The sequence below is a fragment of the Euprymna scolopes genome, chromosome 12 (assembly GCF_053919585.1).
Source record: "Euprymna scolopes isolate OS-2025 chromosome 12, ASM5391958v1, whole genome shotgun sequence".
Classification (NCBI taxonomy): Eukaryota; Metazoa; Mollusca; class Cephalopoda; order Sepiida; family Sepiolidae; genus Euprymna; species Euprymna scolopes.
Genome location: NC_136493.1, coordinates 69868876 through 69891631, shown reverse-complemented (window position 1 = coordinate 69891631; position 22756 = coordinate 69868876). Strand labels below are relative to the sequence as shown.

Below are 22756 nucleotides of genomic sequence, written 5' to 3'. Positions count from 1 at the left end.
CCCAGTGAGGATGGGGTGCAAACCCTCAGAAAAGCTAAGTGGAAAAGCTCTTGTTCCTGGCTGGAAAATTGTCTAAACGAACTTAAGTTGTACAACCTGCATCACTAAGAACTCAAAGAACTCAACTTTATACAATTGTACCCTGTATATCTTAAGAATATTTTATGAATAATTATTTTGTTTGTTTATACGAAAATGACCCTGATTTTTCTTTTCTTCTCAATTGTCTGCCTAAATGAAAATGCAGTTCATTTCAGATATGCCCTAACGCCAGACGATGGGAGACAAAGATCAGATTCAGCATGAAGTCAAAACAGCGGCTGAAGTAGACTGTGTTGCCACACGGACTTAGGGTCATTCACGTTTCACGTGCCCTGAGCAGCAGAGCAGTATTTGCTAGTGATCAGTGAGAGTCTGGTAACCCTTGAAGGGTCCACCACTAGACAGTTAAGAATGTAGCCCTTCCAGATTGCATCTATGGTCCTGTGAGCCGGGATCAACAAACACGGCCAGGGATATATCACAAGTATGGTCCCGTGAACCAGGATAGTGACAGATGCTGCATAGAGAACATGCAGGGTTATATTAGTATGACCATAATTTAAGTGATATTAATTGTTTTCATGTTTTTTGTATTATTATTATTGTTATATTTTTATTTTTATTTTATTTAATTTTTTTATCCGTTTATTTTTTTATTTATTTTACCATTTTTCAACTCCTATTTTTAAGTTAAAAATATATTATAAATATAATAATTAATATAAATTATATTAATTATTATATTTATAATTTATTTTTAAGTTATATTAATTATTATATTTATAATTTATTTTTAAGTTATATTAATTATTATATTTATAATTTATTTTTAAGTTATATTAATTATTATATTTATAATTTATTTTTAAGTTATATTAATTATTATATTTATAATTTATTTTTAAGTTATATTAATCATTATATTTATAATTTATTTTTAAGTTACATTAATCATTATATTTATAATTTATTTTTAAGTTACATTAATTATTATATTTATAATTTATTTTTAAGTTATATTAATTATTATATTTATAATTTATTTTTAAGTTATATTAATTATTATATTTATAATTTATTTTTAAGTTATATTAATTATTATATTTATAATTTATTTTTAAGTTATATTAATTATTATATTTATAATTTATTTTTAAGTTATATTAATTATTATATTTATAATTTATTTTTAAGTTATATTAATTGTTATATGTATAATTTATTTTTAAGTTATATTAATTATTATATTTATAATTTATTTTTAAGTTATATTAATTATTATATTTATAATTTATTTTTAAGTTATATTAATTATTATAGTTATAATTCATTTTTAAGTTATAATTATTATTATATTTATAATTTATTGTTAAGTTATATTAATTATTATATTTATAATTTATTTTTAAGTTATATTAATTATTATATTTATAATTTATTTTTAAGTTATATTAATTATTATATTTATAATTTATTTTTAAGTTATATTAATTATTATATTTATAATTCATTTTTAAGTTATATTAATTATTATATTTATAATTTATTGTTAAGTTATATTAATTATTATATGTATAATTTATTTTTAAGTTATATTAATTATTATATTTATAATTTATTTTTAAGTTATATTAATTATTATATTTATAATTTATTTTTAAGGTATATTAATTATTATATTTATAATTTATTTTTTAGTTATATTAATTATTATATTTATAATTTATTTTTAAGTTATATTAATTATTATATTAATAATTTATTTTTAAGTTATATTAATTATTATATTTATAATTTATTTTTAACTTATATTAATTATTATATTTATCATTTATTTTCCAGCTAGAGTGTTCTTAGATTTGTCTTAGAATCAAAACTTAATGTTTTTTTTTTCTTTTTTCCTTTCTTTTGTTTACATTCTTTGGAGTTGAATTTAAATTAATTCCATAAGTTTTGTTAGCATCATCACTAGTTATGATTTTTTTCATGTGTATATGAATTTAAATTATAATTTCTTAGAAGTAAGATTATTCTTTCTATTGTATCTTCTTAGCAGTATTAGGGAAGTAATTCTTGTAAACTCAGTATCTTAGAATCTTATTTGTGTTCTACTTAAATGGAATTTCAGTTGACTGAATCTGTTCTTAATTCTTTCCTTAAGTTATCCTATTTTGCTTATCCATTCTAATAAATTTTACATTTTGTATGTTTTTTTTTTTGCCGTTTCAAGTCCAATATGTATATTTATACTCATCGATTTTTTTCTTCATCTTTTCTTCTTGTTGTATTTCATCAGTATTTAGCGATGCATAATATTTCATTGTTCAAATATTGGTTGGATTGCCTGAACTTAAGTGTTTAAATCCTTCCAACAAGTTACAAAATTTTTTTGTTCTATTTATTTTATTTTATATTATTAATATTTATTTACTAACATCTTTAATAAACTTATTTGCACTAACTGGATAACTTTACCGTTAAATATTCTTGCATCTGCTAAATGTAATGAGCTTCATATTGTAAGTCAACCTAATAAATGTATCCACATTTGTTAATACTACTATTTCTTAATTCCATTCTTCATGTCAATTTGTTATTCCCTTTTCTCCACTCATGCTGCCTACTCCTCTTGATTTTCTATAAGTTCTATTTTCCCATCAATAAGATTTCCTGTGTGTCTGTGTGTGTGTGTTTTTTTATTTAACCTTCATTTATACTGAATCAGGATTACCTAACTATTAGTATGGTTAATCATAACGTTTTGTCATTGGTTGATGAGTATTTATTCTGGTTGCAATTGATTCTATAGTTGTAATTTCTGGTAGAATTTATATTCACTCTGGTATCGATCAAACATTCATCAAATATACTTATTCTAAGTACTTGGTACCTATTTTACAAATTGACATTTTTTTAAGTTTTCTCCTAAAATATTTAGTTTTTTTATGTTCTTATGGTGACTCGATAAATACTACGAGTGTTTGGCTTTCTTTCAGTTATTTTTGATTTATATCAATTCATCATACCAACTATTATTATTTCACAACTTATACTGTACATCTTAAATCACAGTTTCCTTAAATTAATTTTACCGAAAATTCAATATGTACGATATATCTATGGTTTTCCGATTAAGATGTTCACTCACACACACACACACACACACACAAGTTAACACAAAACCACAACACAAAGACATTATTTTTACTGTTTTAATTGTTATCAATATATGGCAAGTTCTAGCAAAGAAGTTGAATTAATTTTCTTACAAATATTCTTAACTACATGATATATCATTATGTGATCAGAAGTGATCTAAGTCTTGACCACATAACAGATACATTAGCTACTAAATCATAGAAAGATAGGTTTGAAATAAAGACAGCATCAGGATTGAATAAAAGTTGAAAGCAACTTCGAAATCGATTAGGCATTTTAGAATACAATTATTTCTCTCCACTGTTTGAAAAATGTTTTTAAAGGTGAATTTTGATTCTTACTATAAATTCTTCTAAAAATGATAATTGGCGTAAACTTATTGAAAATTTGGAAATTATTTAATCGGTTTGTAATGTCAACATCCGTTTTATGATGAATATATGGAAGTTATTTTTTTTTTTTATATTAAAAAATGTCTAATCAATAGTAAAGTGAACTTTAAAAATATCGAAACAAGTCCAAAATTCGATGCAGCCTCTTTTCCAAAGGGTGATTTTTCTTTTTATTTGAAAATATGAACTACTAAAGGTTTTCTAATGAAAATGTCCAATAACGAATATTTACATACGTATAAGATTTTCTATAAAATGTTTCAGTTTGTTTTTAAGAAAAATACGTTTTAAAATAGATTTTTTAAAAATATAATCACAAAGAGACTTAGTTTTTAAAAGTATTAAAAATACAACAATGTATATAACTTAAAAAGATAAAAAAAATATAGCGGTCAGTTTGCGTCCAGAGATCTTTTACTGACTTCAGTTGAGAGGGGTATTCCAGGAACGTCTGTGTCATTATTCCACCATTCAAGATCATATTTTGGTCCCATGCGTTCTGAATACTATGAGAGAGAAGAAAGAAAAAAAAAAAACAGAAATATTAACAAATTCTATAAATACTAGAAACTTTGAATAATACTTAAATAAATTTAAAATAAATAAAATTCCAAATCATTCTTAGAAGATGAATATAAATTTTTTATTCATCTTCTAAGAATGATTTGGAATTTGGATCATAGTAGTAGTAGTAGTAGTAGTAAGATAGTTTGGACCGTTCATAGGTTACATCAAAGAATAATTGATGCCTCTTGATTAGAAAATCAGAAAACTTATGACTACACCCAAAGAATGATGCTAACCAACTTTACATGAAAAGGAAAAATGGAGAAAGAAGACTGTATGAATTATTTAAAAAAAAAAGAATAAGAAAAAACATAACTGTGGGGAAAATAGGAATGCCCTACTTTTCAAACGCCCTCATGTCTGTCTTTGTGGGTTGGGATGAAAAGAGATCCAAGATGGCATCCATGAAGTTATACCAGACCTGGTCTCGGATGGTTTCAGACGATCTCGCAAAGTTGTTGTAAATGCATGCAAATGAGGTGTGACAGGTTCCATAAAGCAGGTCACTTGTAGAAGTTGGGGAGAACTTTTTTTTGATACATTGCTTTGCATGGTTGCGGTGTGTAGCTTTGCGGCAAACATTTTGAAACACATTGGCATGTTGAAGCACAGAAGAGAGAGAAAGAAATGTATCACATGTATCGGCGTGTCATCAGAATTTGACCTCAAACTTTTGACCTGTTCGATGGCAGCAGCACTGAGCAGTTAGTGCAAGAATGGGGGGAAAAGGCAAAATTGATATGCCAGTTCAGCGATGTGAAGCGTCCAGAATGCATGAATCCAATGCACCTCGCTGGGGGCACATATGCTGCATACCAGCAGCCAACTGACAAAAAAAAGGTGGACTTCGCCTGCATCAAAAACATCGCCTACACAGCATTTGCAATAGATCCTGTTGCCACATGGAAGGAGTTCATGGCACGCACTTTACATCCAGAGGAGACGGTTGATGTTTATATGGCAGAACTGAAGAAGCTCGTGGTCCTGTTTGGAGGAATGTTAAACAGAGGCTTGGTGTGCGCATTTGTTGCAGGATTGCCTGATAGCATGGAAGAGAATGGAAAGTGTTAACTTTTCTTTCAGACAAAACTATTATTTTGTCTTTGGCAACCATGTTTACACAGTAGGGGTGGAATTATCCCGGTTCATCCTATGTTAGCTAGTTGCTAACCCCTAGTCTGAGAGAAAAGTTAACACCTTTTCTTTGTCTCCTTTGAGCATCAAAAGTACAAGTGACAATACAACTTGTCTTTTCAAAGGCAATTAACATTAACAAATGCAATTAACATTAACAAAGGCAATTAACATTAACAAATGCAATTAACATTAACAAAGGCAATTAACATTAACAAAGGCAATTAACATTAACAAATGCAATTAACATTAACAAATGCAATTAACATTAACAAATGCAATTAACATTAACAAATGCAATTAACATTAACAAATGCAATTAACATTAACAAAGGCAATTAACATTAACAAATGCAATTAACATTAACAAATGCAATTAACATTAACAAAGGCAATTAACATTAACAAAGGCAATTAACATTAACAAAGGCAATTAACATTAACAAAGGCAATTAACATTAACAAATGCAATTAACATTAACAAATGCAATTAACATTAACAAAGGCAATTAACATTAACAAATGCAATTAACATTAACAAATGCAATTAACATTAACAAATGCAATTAACATTAACAAAGGCAATTAACATTAACAAATGCAATTAACATTAACAAAGGCAATTAACATTAACAAATGCAATTAACATTAACAAAGGCAATTAACATTAACAAAGGCAATTAACATTAACAAATGCAATTAACATTAACAAAGGCAATTAACATTAACAAAGGCAATTAACATTAACAAATGCAATTAACATTAACAAAGGCAATTAACATTAACAAATGCAATTAACATTAACAAAGGCAATTAACATTAACAAAGGCAATTAACATTAACAAATGCAATTAACATTAACAAAGGCAATTAACATTAACAAAGGCAATTAACATTAACAAATGCAATTAACATTAACAAATGCAATTAACATTAACAAATGCAATTAACATTAACAAAGGCAATTAACATTAACAAATGCAATTAACATTAACAAAGGCAATTAACATTAACAAAGGCAATTAACATTAACAAATGCAATTAACATTAACAAAGGCAATTAACATTAACAAATGCAATTAACATTAACAAAGGCAATTAACATTAACAAATGCAATTAGCATTAACAAAGGCAATTAACATTAACAAATGCAATTAACATTAACAAAGGCAATTAACATTAACAAATGCAATTAACATTAACAAAGGCAATTAACATTAACAAAGGCAATTAACATTAACAAAGGCAATTAACATTAACAAAGGCAATTAACATTAACAAAGGCAATTAACATTAACAAAGGCAATTAACATTAACAAATGCAATTAACATTAACAAATGCAATTAACATTAACAAAGGCAATTAACATTAACAAATGCAATTAACATTAACAAATGCAATTAACATTAACAAATGCAATTAACATTAACAAAGGCAATTAACATTAACAAATGCAATTAACATTAACAAAGGCAATTAACATTAACAAAGGCAATTAACATTAACAAAGCTATACACCTTAGAACCAGTTAGCCTAATTATTGTTAGACTGGAAAGTTTTTGAATAGGTTTTTTGACCGGGTTGATAGAATTTGTTCAGCCTTCATCACTATCGGGTGACTCGTTTGAGCAGCCCTCATCACCGTCCCTGATTTGTGAATCGTCCTCAGAGATGGTAGCATATGCTTCCTTTTTCTTTTCATTTCTCTTTCCTTTCTGTCTTCTTGCTGAGGAAGTGTTATCTTTATCGTTGTTGCCCACTTGTGCTGATCGTTTTGGTTGCCAGTCTTCATCACTCTCAGTATGGCAATTGAACTCTGGCCTGGTCTCCCAATCAGATATTTCCCCTTTCCTTTTCCTTCTTCTAGCTAACTCAAGTCTTTCTCATTAAAGTTGCCTTTCTATAAATATTAAAGAATTAATATTTATAAAGTAATCTCAACCAGATGTAAAAGCTTGATAAAACCAAATAGGAGATAGAGCTTATAATAAGAACAAATAGTAAATAAAACATGTTAAAAAACATTTTGAAAAAGAGTTAAAAACATTTAATCTGAAAAGGAAACACTTAATAGGTGGATAGTCCTTAATCCGCGGAGTTTCGAAGAAATACTTTCCTTCTCATCAGAGGGTAGTAATTAGCAAAATGCGGGATCGGATTTTGCATACAAAAGTATTTGATGAAACTGCAAGTAAATCAAAGATCTTACTTGATAACAAAAAGTGAAGCAGAGGGAATATGGTGGAGAAAAATGTGATTTTACGTGAATGGATAGTCTGGTGAAAGGTAAATTATCCAATGACGGTAAAATCCAAAAATATAAATCCAAGAAAGTTAATTGAATTTCCATTTGTACAAATAAAATCCAAGGAAATCACGTAATTGGAGAATGGTCCAAAATAATCCAAAAGGCCGAAATCTATGGAATAATTCACAAATATGTACAAGGAAAAAGGGAAAAAATTCCAATAATATTAATAAAAGAAAAAAAAAATATCTTATTCTGAAGGCTGCCTAAAACATCGGGGATTTGTAGTTTTTTCAATTGTCCTTCCAGACGACTTGATACTACTCGTAGTGTACCAACTACGACCTGGATTATTTGTGTTTTAACGTCGTGTATACACCTTATCTCCAAGGCCAATGGAGCATAATTGCTCCACTTCTCATTCTCTTTCTCTCTCACATTCCTGTCCCTGAGTACTGAAAAGTCTAAAATCTGCCAGTTTTTTGAGACCTTGTCAATGATAACCAAATCCGGACGATTATGTTCAAATTGCTTAGTCGTTATGACACTTTTGTCTAACCTACCTCTACCTTGCCATCCTCATTTGTTCTAACTTCATCAGGCACCTCCTCAAATCATTTTCCAGCACACTTCACCTCAACCCTCTTAAACACCTCCCAATATATCCGGAGTCCCATGCGACCATGTCTTTTGCGGTACTCTCTCTGGGCTAATTCACTATACCCTGCTGCTAGGTACGCAATTGACTCTGAGGTCTTACCACAAATCCGGCATTCTGCAGCAACTTCCTCTCCTAGAACCACTTTTGAACAATCGTGTTCCTAATGCCTGCTCTTGTGCTGCACAAACAAAAGCTTCAGTATTCTTAGCCAGATACCCAGCTCTAAGCCATTGCCATGATCTTTCATCAGCCACTTCTACTATATCCTGGAAGAACCTTCCATGCATTTTCTTTCTAGCCAGTTCCTTTGCCCTTTCTCTATCCATACATTTCACATAATCAGCCTTGGTCTCACATACCTCCACTTCATTGGCCACAACCTTAAGCATCCACTCCCCACTTCTAACCACATGCTCCTTCAATGACATCTCCTCGGTTCTAACACAATCTTTTACACTTTTCAATTCTCTCCCACCGTCTTTCCTCTTTTGATACAGCTTTGCTACGCTACTTCGAATGTGAAATATACCAAACATTGCTAAAACTTTTCTTGTTTTGATATCCATGGCATGCAAATCCTTGTCAGACCATTCTAAAATTCCCGCACTATATCTCGAAACACTGACTACCCATGCATTCATTGCTTTCATTAGGTTTCCTCCATGCAGTTTCGACTTTGCAATTAGTTTCACGCTTCTTAGATACTCCTTCCTGACTTTCTCCTTCATTTCTCTGTTCATGATGCCTACACCCTCCAACACTCCCAAATCCTTATATCCTGTATCTTCTATTTCTTTCATGATTTCTCCATTTGGCAGCACTATTCCATTCGAATGAACCTTTACTCCTCTTTTCATCACCAGCACCACACATTTACTAATCCCAAACTCCATCCCAATGTCTTCTGAGTATGTCCCCACAAGTTCTACCAGTCTCTACATTTCGTTTTCATTTCTACCGAATATTTTCAAATCATCCATAAACAGTAGCTGGTTGAGGCGTCTGTCACCAGATCCAAAGTTATACCCCAGTTTTTCTCTCTTCAAGAGGATGCTCAGTGACATCATTATCATTACAAAAAGAAGTGGCGATAATGAATCTACTTGAAATATTCCACGTTTAATGCCAACCTGCCCTATCTCCTCTCTGTTTGCTGTCAGCACCGTTTTTCATTGAGCCATACTTGTCTCCAAAAGCCCTACCACATTCTCAGCAACCTTCATCATCAATAGTGTTTTACGTATCCATGAATGAGGAACCATGTCATAAGCCTTTCTGTAATCGATCTATGCTACGCTCAGATTCCTCTTCTTCTTCTTCACATCCTGCATTAATGCTTTATCAATTAGGAGTTGCTCTTTGGTACCTTTCGAGCCTTTCCGGCACCCCTTCTGTTCATCAGGAAAAACATCATTACTCTCAAGATGCTCATAAATTTTCTTCGCAAATATTCCAGTCAACAGTTTCCACATCAATGGCAGACATGTAATTGGTCTATAATTATTGGCATCTGTTCCTTTTGCAGGATCTTTCCTAATCAGTGTTGTTCTTCCCTTCACAAGCCAATCAGGGACATCTCCCAACTCTACAATCCTTTGCAGGGCAGCAGCTATAGGTGGATAAAGGCATGGAAACTGTTTAAACCAGAAGCCCATCACTCCATCTGGACCAGGTGCCTTCCAGTCTGTCATCCTTCGTATGCCAGCCTTCACGTCATCAATGGTTATCTCAACGTTCTTCATCTGCTGCATTTCTGATAGCCTTTCTCTAACCTCTCCCAACCAGCTAGCCTTCTTATTATTATATCGCCCTTCAACAGACCAAATCCCACTCCAGAACTTCCTTGCATCTTTTGCATTTGGAGTGTTGTTATTTCCCGCCTGTTTACTACCATTTAATTCTTTATACAGCTGAGAATGATTGTTCCGGAAAAGGTTGTTCTGCCGAAACGCAACATTTTTTCGAACAAAGTTTCGAATTTTCATACCACCAGTGTGGATCTTCTCTTTCAACATTGTTAGAATGCTCATGGCTCCCTTTTCCAGCAATCTATACCTCCTTTCAAGCTCGTCCTTAGCTTTCTGTCCTAGTTTAACTCCTTTTCTTATTTCTTCAATTCTACCAATGTCTTTCCGCCACCGTTTAATACTTTCTTCAAGCCGCTTCTGCCGGTGTGACCTTCTATCCTTCATTTCTCTCTTTTTCTTCTGTATTAAGCTAAGATGATTCGCAATAATGTATGAAGCTGCATACAGAAGCCTGTTAAGTTCCGTAATAATAATAATAATAATAATAATAATAATAACAATAATAATAATCATAATAATAATAATAAGCATAATCATAATAATAATAATAATCATAATAATAATAATAATAATAATAAATAGGTTGACAAGAGAGTTTTTAACTTTTAAATCCAGATGAACAAAAATTTACTGATTGAAATAGACACCATCAGAATCAACACATTTTTGCCATTGCAAAACAAGTGTATTTATGCCAGTAATGTGAAAAATTTTGCATTCTGATGGCGATGAAGTCACTGAATGTGTTTTTGATATCGCTTAGGGTTTTTAAGCATTTCTCATGCAGAAAGTTATTGAGATGCTTGAAAAAGTAGAGGTCAGTAGGTGAGAGGTCTGGAGAGTATGGCAGATGAGGCCAATATGTTCAACTTCTGCAGGGTTGGTTTAGTAACGTGCAGTTAGGTATTGTCATGGAGGAGAATTGGACCTTTTCTGTTCGCTAATGCTGGGTGTTGTTGTTGAAGTTTCTGATGCACTTCATCCATTTGTTAAGAGTACTTTTCCGCTGTAATGGTTTTGCCTGCATTAAAAAAAGACTGTAGTGGATGAGACCTGTTGCAGATCACCAAACAGTCAGCATGATCTGCTTTTGATGCAACACTGGCTTCGGGAAGTGTTGGGGAACTTTATTGGTGACTAATTACTGAGCTGAGTATCGCCGGTTGTCATAAAGAACCCACTTTTCATCATAAGTCACAATCCGTTCTTGTTTCGTAAAAGAAGGAGAGATAGCACTTCATAACGGCATTTCTTTTGGTTATCGTTCATGTCGTGAGGCACTCATTTATCAAGATTTTTGTATTTCCATTCTCTTTCAAGTTGTTGGAAATCGTTTTATATGTTACGTATAATTCAGAAGCAAGTTCTCGAACAGTTGTGCATGGATTAGCTTCAATTAAGGCTCTTAATTGATTGTTGTGAGCATCTGGTAGCCAGAATAGAAAATTGGAAAAGAATATTTCAAAAGAACAAGAAAACTCCTGGAAACATAAATTATATTAGTAGAAACCCAATAATAGGTATAAACACATAGTGTCACTAGTAAGATGCTTCAGACCGCTAATTGGGTGGACCAAAAAACTACTGTGGCAACTTGACCAAAAGACCAGGAAACTCATGACTATACACAATGCACTACATCCAAAGGATGATACTGACCGACCCTACATGAAAAGGAAAGACAGAGAAAGAGGACTGGTTTATGTAGAAGACACTGTAAATGACACAAAAAAAATTAGAAAAATTCATAATGCAGAACACTGAAAGAATAATTACCACAGCAAAATGAAAATAAAAGAACAAGGGATAAGACGAGAAAAAAAAATGAGAAGAGAAACAACTACATGGCGATCCATGAGGTTGACAACAGATGAGACTAATGAAAGCACTTGGACATGGCTACAAAAAGGAAACCTAAAAAGAGACACTGAATCCCACATAACAGCTGCACAAGATAACATTATCAGAACAAACCACATCAAGCCTAGGATCTACAAGACACAAGAAAATAAAAAGATGAATCAATAAATCACATAAGAAGCGAATGTAGCAAACTAGCTCAAAAAGAATATAGGAATAGACACAATCAAGTGGGGAATGTGGTACACTAGGAATTATGCAGACAACTGCATATTAAAAACACTGACAAATGGTACAAGCACAAACTGACAACACTGAAAATGAAAGTCATAAAATCCTATGAGACATGGATATACAAACGGATAAACCCATCCAAGCAAGAAAACCGGTTGTCATAATAGTTAACAAGGCAGAAAAGTCTTGACAAATTGTAGATTTTGCCATTTTAGCAGACCACAGATTAAAAAGACGGAGAAGTGGAGTAAATACACAGAACTGGTCAGGGAGCTGAAGAAAGTTATGATAATACGAATAATAGTAAGAGCACTAGGAACAATACCGAAACACTTTGAAAAAAAGAATTGCTGTGATTGGAATCAGACGGATACCAATAATGAAAACGGCTCAAGGAAAACACTTGAGTGCAGAGACTAATATATAAGACCCGTGGGCACTAACCAGACATACAGAAACTACTAAAACACAAAGAAACACCACTTGAAAACTGGATAATTACATAATTGTAAATTATCCCTCCCTTTTTTTTTTCGTCACCATAAACTAGTGCCACACCAGATAAAACAGAGGGTCAAGGAGGATGGAAAGTCCTAGGAGAGAAAGCACTAACCATACCTATTTTGGGTGAGTGCAAGAAGGACTTGGGGAGGCTTATTGCTACCCTTATCCTATTAAAAAAAAACAATTACAGACAACTGTTGTGATAACGCAAATTAATTTGTAAAGGATGTTGAAAGAAGTGGTGAGTACTGAAAATCTGGGGATAGTTGTTGTCAGTCAGACTCAAAGGAATACCACAGGCTGTTTTCAAAAAGAATTCTTTGATGATGGCCCGTGTGAAAGCTTCTAGTGAGTAATCTCTTCTCTATATAAATAAAATGAACTCATTTTTTCCCGTGTGAGTTTTACCTTAATAGGATTAAAAATCACGACATTACATTCAAATGTAATGTCCCCACACTTCAGCACATGGTCTGAGCTGAGGTGTGCTATAGACCTACTACCCTTACAGTTCCTTGATATTCGTACATTTCTATATTTTTTCCAGTGAGAGTCCATTGCCACAATCGGTTAGAATCAATGGAAGTTGTAAAATCTTTTCTCTCTATTCGGTTCATACTCCACCCGCGACCACTTAACACCGCTGCGGATACGTCTGCAGGGGAATATACGAGGAACACCAGTTTGAGTTCTTAGTTGCTTAAAAAATATGGATTGGCATTTTTCCGTCGGGGGAAACGCGACTTTACATTCCAGTTATTCTGGGGGTTACTCGTGCCATTTTATAAATTTCTTCTTCTTTTTTCCTTTTTTTTTCTTCCCTTTATATTTTTCCTCTTTTTGTAGGGGGGTGGGGGTTGCGATGGTGGGGATTACTTAAACAAAACGAACTAACATTAGATTCCAGTTTTTACAAGAAACTTTAACAGTCAGCCGCCAGCGTTCTTCAAATCTTGCACTAATTAGTCGCTTTAATATTTTATTTGAAATAAAATCTAATAAACATATTTTCATTATACATGATAAGTTTTATTTTTTTTAATTCTGTTTTTTCCATTTAAAATAAACAAAAAAATTAGATTTAAATAAACATATTTACATTTTACACGGTAACTTTTTTGGGGGGGGTCTTTTTTTTTCCTTTGGTATTTTTTCACGTTCGTTTTGATTTTTATTCCTTTCAATTTTACACGTCATATATTAGCTAAACCAGGGGGGGGGCATCTATAAATATAAAAGCTAAAATGTGTGTGTGCGTGTGTGTGTGGAGGAGGTGTTCCTTCACCCTAAACTCGGCCTCCTCCTGCTACTACGACAATGACGTCATGTTTGACCTAGAAAACGTTAACGTTAGTTTCAACCACCTGCAAGTGTTTTTAAAGGATTAATTTTATCTGTTCTCAATTGTGTGTCTCTTTGGCGTAGAGGTAACGTGTCAAGCATTTTTTTTCCGCCTTAGCCTCAATGCTTCGGGTTCGAGCCTGTCTTCCTACCTAAACCTTTTTCCTTCTTTTACACCTTTTTTCTTTTTTTTTTTACATTTGTTCGCGGTTTTGCTTTGTTTTTGTTTTTTTCCAATTTTTTATAACATTGCGTTTTTTTTTATAATATTAAAACAGGGTCCCCTTCCCTCCTACATACACACCTCCAAACACCCGGGCAACGCCGGGTACCACATGCTAGTATATATATATATATATATATAAATAAAATGAACTCATTTTTTCCCGTGTGTGTTTGACCTTAATAGGATTAAAAATCAAGACATTACATGCAAATATAATGTGCACAAACTGCTGGTATGCTATAGACCTACCCTTACATTTCCTCGATAACCGTACATTCCTATATTTTTCCTGGTGAGAGTTGACTGCCAAAATCGGTTAGATTCAATGCAAGTTTCAACATCTTTTCTCTCTATTAGATTCCTCCTTTCCCCGCTCTCCATTTACACTGCATCGGATGTGTTCACAAGGAACAGTACGAGACAACAGTTTGGAATCGTACAAGGTTATTTATGCCGTTTTTTTGTTTTTTTATTCTTCTTCCCCTGATTTATGCTTTCTGTTTTTACCCTACATAAAATAAAAATAAAAAAATATAAAAAGAAAACGCGATTATTATTATTGTTTTCTTTTTGTTTTGTTTTTTGTTAGTGTAAGACACAACCTGCGGGACTAACCAGTTTTTACTTCCAGTTTTAACGACTTGAAATATAACTATACCTGTATTTATTACTGCTTGCAACTAAACATTTAATTTTACACAAAGAATTAATTCTTTACTGTTTATTAATACATCGCAACAATATCGTGAATTCATTTGCATTACACTTAAATTAAAATTAAAACAAATAAATTCATTTAGAATTCGAGAAAACAAAAAAATTAATTTAGAATTTGTTCATTGCGGAATTGATATTTGACCTAATTCACTTTTTAGTTAATTCATCACGTTTTTTTTTCGTTTTTTTTGCGCTTCCACCTCAATGATTCGAGTTCGAGAACAAACTTTTTGGGGATTTTTCAAACACCCGGGCACCGCTGGACCGTTCATTTTTAAATTGTTTTTTTTTTTTCACACTTTTTTCTTAATAGTTTTAACACTTTTTGTTTTTATAACATTTAAACAGGGTTATTACTTCGCTTTGTTTTCATTATACCCCTCCCCCAACAACACACATCTAAAATCACGGGCAACGCCGGGTACCCACCGCTAGTAATAATAATAATTAGACTATGAAATTGCAAAGAAGTCAAGGTGATTCGCATTATAATTAGCACCATAATAAAAATCCACCATAAAATAAATGAATAGATTTACAAGACAAATTCTGCAAAAAAAAAAACTTGCCTGTTCAAAAAAAAACTTGCCTGATCAATAAAATGATTCTAAGAAATTGCAAAAGAAGATCTACCAACCATGTCATGGATTGGGTAGACTATAAAAAGGTATTCGACATGGTTCCACATTCATGTTTGGAAATTTTCAGAATTACCCCTAACATCTGAACATCTATAACAAATAGCATGAAGAATTAGGAAACTAATTTAACTTCAGGAAATGTATTAGGCAAGTTGAAAATTAAGAGAGGGATCTTCCAGGGTGATAGTCTTTCCCCTCTGCTTTTTGTCATCAGCTTTATCCTGTTGATATTTCTTTTGTGGAATGTGAAAGCATGGTATGAAATCGGAAAAGGACTTCAACAGTCAACCATCCATATATATACATACATATATGGATGACCTTAAAGTTTTGGAAAGAATGAGAATCAACTTGATACATTGATGAACACGATCAGATTTTTTAGCAATGACATAAGGATGGAATTTGGCATCTCCAAATATGCTGAATTCTTGTGATGAAAAGAGGCAAGCTAGTCCACTCAGATGCCTTGAACTTCCAACAACAGATCTGATAAAGAATGTTGATACCGATAGAGGTTACAAATATTTGAGAATACTGGAAGTGGAGAAGACCATAGAAATGAAAAATCAGGACACAGCTGAGTACATCAGAAGGTTAAGGGTTATTCTTAAATCACATCTCAACAGTCGGAATACAATATATGCCATCAATGCTATATCATTCACTATACTACTGGCATACTTGACTGGAAGGTGGATGAATTGAAATGTTTGGACACAAAAACATGTAAAATGCTTACAATTTATGAGACCTTTGCAAAGAAAGGGGAGATAGATCGATTGTATCTACCTAGAAAGGAAGGTGGTTGAGGCTTACTTAGTGTTGAAGATGTTGTAAACATAGAAGAAGAAAGCTTAACTAAATATATTTCTGAAAGCCATGAAATTCTTCTACATGAAATGAGAAGGGAAAAAATCATAAGAGCTGGGGAGAAGAATAGTCAGCGATTACAAGAGAAAGAGGAACAATTATTTGGACAGTGCATTCTTTAAGAATACTGAATTTAAAGATGACAACTGCTGGAATTGGTTGCTCGGGGGGGGGGGTCTTAAAAGATCTACTGAGAGCACATTAATGGCAGCCCAGGAACAAGCCACTCACACTAGGTCCATCAAACACGATATCGACAAAACTGCAGAATCACCGATGTGTAATGAAAAGGAAGAAACATTAATGCATATTGTATACCCTATGCTAGTTCAACTCCAATATAAAAAATGGAGACACGACAAAGTCGCCTGGTCCTACACTGGAATATATGCAAACTCTATGCATTAGACCACTATGAGAAGTGGTATGAGCATAAACTAGAAGTGGTGCAGAAAAGCGATAATGTCAAACTTCTTTGGAATATGTGCATACAGACTGATAAGGTCCTTGAACACTCCAGACCTGATATAATTTTACTAAATAAAAACAAGAGAACTTTCTCAATTATTGACGTAGTCTGCCCTTTTGATACCAGAGTGCAAGAAAAAATAAATAAATACCAAGATCTAAAATGGGAATTAGTTAAACTCTGGAAATGTAAAGAAGTCAAGGTGAAGTCCCATTGTGATTTGGACGCTTGGGACCATAACAAAAAGCCACCACAAATGGCTTAATCAGATTGACAAGCCAATTTCTTTTACAATCTAACAAAAGGCTTGCCTATTGGGAACAGCGAAAGTATTAAAGTATAGCTTGAATATCTAAAAAAAAATTAAAAATTAAAAAAATAAAAATATAAATAATAAATAAAAACAGTCAAGGTGATTCCCATTGTAATTAAAAAGCTTGGGATCATAACAAAAAAAAGCCACCATAAATGGCTTAATCAGATTGACAAGGCAATTTCTTTTACAATTTTGCAAAAGGCTTTCCTGTTGGGAAAGGCGATAGTGTTAATACAGCTTGTATATCTAAAGTCAAAGGAATTGACCTGATGTTCAAGAAAAAAAATCCAACTAAAAACATCCAAAGGCTCAGACTACTATAATATTAATAATAATAATAATAATAATAATAATAATAATAATAATAATAATAATAACAACAATAATGATAATAATAATAACAATAGTGATAATAATAATAACAATAATGATAATAATAATAATAATAATAACAATAATGATAATAATACCAATAATGATAATAATAATAATGATAATAATAACAATAATGATAATAATAACGATAATGATGATAATAACAACAACAACAATAATAATAATAATAACAACAACAATAATAATAATAACAACAATAATAATAACAACAACAATAATGATAATAATAACAATAGTGATAATGATAATATAGGATGAAATCAGCAAGGAAATCCTCAGATGATCCTAAGAAAAATGTTAAACAAGAGAGCACCAAATCATGACAGAATACATGCATACTGGTTCAAAAAATTCACAACACTGCATGAAAGGCTAATTCAAAATCTGAAAAGATGTATCCATGCAGCAGATGCGCCAGAATCGATGATCGAAGGGAGAATAACATTGGTACAAAAAGACACAGAAAAAGGAACTGCCCCCAGCAACCATGAGGAAAAGCTTAACAGCACAACTAAGAAAACAAATTTACCATTTCCTAATATTCATGGACTACTTTCCAAGGAACAGAAAGGATGCCGTAAAAGAAAAAGAGGAACACATGATTTACTATACAGAGATCCCGCAAACATGGATAATAGAATGCTTGTGGATGTACATTGAAAAAGCAATAAGAACATGGAGGCTTTAACTGACTGCTGATGCACAATACTCAATGAAGATAAAAATACAAAGAGGTATCTTTTAAGGAGATTTCCTATCACCACTACTGTTTATCATAGTCATGATGATTCTTAACTCAGGAAATACTACTAATGCAGATAAAAGCATGAACAACCTAATATATTTGGACGAGCTGAAACCTTTTTGCAAGAAACAAAAAGGAACTAGAGACACTAATAAACACAACAAGAATCTTCATTTAGGATTTCCAAATGAAATTCAGTGTGGAATAGTGTGCACTGCTAGTTATTAGAAGATAGCCACTGAAGGCAACGGAAGGTATGGGACTACCCAACCAAGTGAATCTGAGAATACTAGGCGAACATGGCACCTATAAATATTTTGAGAATTTTGGAAGCATACACCATCAAAGCAACAGAAATGAAAGAGAAAATTGGAAAAGAATACCTGAGAAGAATAAGAAAACTCCTAGAAACTAAACTAGCAACATTGTAAAAGGTATAAATACATATAAGATACTCTGAACCATTCATAGGTTAGATCAAAGAAGAACTGAAGCATCTCGACCAGAAGACCAGGAAACTTATGAAAGTGCATAATGCACTGCACCCTAAGGATAAAAACTTATTTTTCAGACAAAGAAATGAAACAATAAACAACATAATAAGTAAATGCAGCAAATTATGTCAAAAATAATATGAGAGTAGACCCGATTAAGTGGGGAAAGCAATACACTGAGAACTATGTTAGTAACTGCACTTTAAACACTCAGACAAATAGTACAAGCACATCCCGGCAGCAGTACTTGAAAAAAGAAACCACAAAATAGTATGGTACATTGACATACAAACAGATAAACCCAGCCAAGCAAGAAGACCAGATGTTATAATAGTTAACAAGAAGGAAAAGTTTTACCAAGTCATAGATTTTACTATTTCAGCAAACCATAGAATGAATATCAAGGAGATGGAGAAGCTAAGCAAATATACAGAACTGGCCAGAGATCTGAAAGGGATATGGAAGATTAAGAGAATCATGATAACACCAATAATAGTGGGAGCACTAGGAACAATCCTGAGAAACTTTGAAAAAAGAATGGGAGAGATTGGAATCAGAGGGATGTCTACGAAGATACAATGGATAATAATAATTAACACAGCTGAAATATTAAGTAAAACCCTTGAGAGCAAAGACTAATGCACACAAGCTGCAAGCACTAAACGGACATATAGATGCTGCAAGAGAAACAAGGATAATAAAATTGTAGTGTTGGCATTAACTAGCACCACACCAAATATTTGTGAAGAGTGAAGGAGGATAGAAAGACCAAGGAGAGAGAGCACTAACTAGACATCCACTGGATGAGTGCAGAAAGGTCTGGGACCTTCAAGAGGTTTATTGCAACACAAATTCCAGTGAAGAACAATAGTCGTTGCCAGCCAGAAATCAATGCTAAACAGCTGTTGTGATAACACACGTTCATTTGCAAACAAGATGGAGAGTACTAGAAATCTGGGGAGACTTGTTGTTACTTAGACTCCAGCGAACACCTTGATGATGGTGAGTGTAAAAACTCCAAATGAGTAAATAATAAGAATAATTTGAAAATTATTATTGGATAAAATGAGGTAAATTTTAACTTTCAACAACAGATCTGACAAAGAATGTTAACAGTGAGAGATGCTACAAATACTTGGGAATACTGGAGGCCACTAAGTTTAAAAAAAAAAACAAGAAACAAAACGCAATCAAATAAACCAACAAAACCAAACCAGGAAGGTACATGTGTCAATTAGGCCAAGGAGATCAGAAAAAGATGGAAGAAAAATATGGTTGACAAAGAAGGAAAGAAATATGGTTGACAAGAAACATGAAAGAATTAAAGCAAAATGTAGTAGCAAAGAAGGAAAATTGAAGATACAGATCTGAACAGTATAAACAAAATAGGATTTTTACAAACAATGAAAGTCAGTTTTACAAAATGTAAAAAAAAAAAAAATACAAAAACTGATCACTTGAACTCATCAAAAACAAGATACTTTTGGAGAAGCATATGGTAAAACTACAACAGAAATGTCAAATGATTAAAATAAAATAAATATTCTCAAGAAATTAAGGAAGCAAGAGAAACAAAAATTAATGAGGAAACCCCAAAGACAACCTTAAGAAAAATGGTAGACTGGAAAGTATTTGGTCAAAATGGAATACATGGCTTTGTTTTAAGATATTTATAAGTCTATACAAAAGACTAGCACAGAAACAGAAAGAGATGCATGAAGTAGACATACTGGAGCAGATGACGAAAGTGAAAAGCACACTAATTAAAAAGAACAGCAAGAAGGTAAAGATCATGAACAACTAAAAATCTGGAAAATTCTAAGAGCACAACTTAGAAAACAGATCTAACATTCCTTTTTGACTAACCATTAAGGAATATCAGAAAGGATATCAGAAGGCGACAAGAGAAACAAATTATTTGCTAAAGATATTGAAGGAAGTAAAATAACAGTCTTAGATTACAAGCTATTTTGTCAAGAATGTAAAGTTGCTGATTACGATTTGAGAGTCAAATAATTAAATTTTAGTTTGAAAATCAACAAAGAGGGCTAGTTGTGTGTAGCCATGTATGGAAACTCGTTATATCTGGGCATTTAGTGAGTTGTGTCTGGTCGTGTAGCGAGTTGTGTCTAGTACAAATTACGGCATCAGTGAAAGAATTGCTATCAATTTGTTTTTATTTAAATTACAAAAACAGAAAAGGAATTTGAAGATACATTTTTATATAAGGTTGGGATTGATGTTTTATCATTAGATAGAATGGCTTTAGAAACTAGGCATGACCAGTACTTAGTAGGATAACATCTAGAATAAGAAAAAAATATAAGCTAATTGCTCCCAGACAGAAAGACAAAAAAAATAAAACATAAATCAATGATAAAAAAATGGAGTGATTTGTTATAAGTAAATGATAATTCGCACAAAACACAAGAAAGTTGCTACATGATAATATAGAATGGACTAGCAGCCACGGAAAAGGGATAAAAATTAAAACCATGGTGATCAGGATATTAACAAGATGCTTAAGAATATATACAAAAAAAATGATGGAAAAAGATGTAAAGATTTCAGTGAGGCCTGAAGTAATCTGTGTGACAGAAAAGAAAAGTTTTATAATAAAACAATTTCTAAAGGTCATATTTTACAGAAACAATGCAGCAGTGTTTTGTGATGAACATCTTAGTTTATGGTTGTAAAAAAAGTTTAAGTCATATAAGAATGGTGGACAGAAAAAATGGTGCAAACTGTAAAAACTGTAAAAAAAAACTGTAAAAACTGTAAAAAAAAAATTGTAAAAAAAAACTGTAAAAAAAAACTGTAAAAACTGTAAAAAAAAAACTGTAAAAAAAAACTGTAAAAAAAAAACTGTTAAAACCGTAAAAATGGGACTAAAAGCAAAAAAAAAAGAAAAGTTTTTCTACCAACGCTGCTTTTAAGCTATCGCATAATACCACACATTGGAAAGCTAGAAAATCCATCAGATTTTAGGGGGAGGCAGAGTAAAGCACTGCTAACGATGTCCTATTTCACAAGTGAAAAAAGAACAAACAAATCAAATCCAGAAAGATCAAAATTTATCATGCAAAAAGAATGCAATACGTTTATATAAAATAGAAAAAAAGAAGACAATGTATTAGTCCATGCAGATCAACTAAGGCCATAGAACAAATATGAAGAGCAAAATAATGATGGAATTTCTACAATTCCTTTTGTTAATGAATTACTAGCAAGCCACCCGACGTTGCTCGGTTGTAAAATATACTTAAATATGATATTTTAATTTATACAGATTTCGTATTTATCATGAGCCAATTCTCTATTGATTATTATATTGTACCCAATATGTAGTAGTGATTTTAAAAGTAAAAAACAGTTATGACTTGGGTGCTATCTGTTAGAATCGAAACCAAAACATTTAGCGCTCGCTCCAGAATTAGTCATTACATTTGAGCTATTGTCAGATGAATAAGAAACACTTAAAAATGATTCGACTGTAACCTATAAATGTATATTTACACATGCATAAATGTATATTTACACATGCATAAATGTATATTTACACATGCATACAAGAGCACTTTAAATCGACATATATCTGTTAAGTTTTTTTTTTTCAATTTTGACGTCTTAGCAGCTAATCCACAAAAAATGCAATCATTTGATCCACCTCACATCGCTCTGGGACCTTGTATCTCGGAAGAGATGCACTTTGAAAAAAATGGAGACAGAGTGATATAGTGAGTCTTATAAAGTAAAATAAAAACAGTTTCTACAGAATGAAATGTTAGAAAACAAAATATGGTATGATGAAGCGAGCCAGAATGATTGTGAACAATTGGATAAAGTTGAAATAATGCAAGAATACAACCCTGGTTACAGCTTAATGTGAGAGATATTACATTTTCCAGAGAGAGAGAGAGAGAGAG

General features: G+C 32.0%; 1 protein-coding gene across 2 annotated transcripts in view; it reads right to left on the bottom strand.

Moving 5' to 3' along the window:
* Positions 1 to 3240: 3240 nt before the first annotated feature.
* Positions 3241 to 22756, bottom strand: part of LOC145291322 (natural resistance-associated macrophage protein 2-like) — a 346900-nt gene continuing 327384 nt past the window's right edge. For both annotated transcript variants that reach the window (XM_080137065.1, XM_080137066.1), the window contains exon 15: positions 3241 to 4099. In XM_080137065.1, coding sequence (XP_079993191.1) covers positions 3986 to 4099 — 114 coding nt within the window. In that variant the 3' untranslated portion in view covers positions 3241 to 3985. The remainder of the gene's footprint in view (positions 4100 to 22756) is intronic.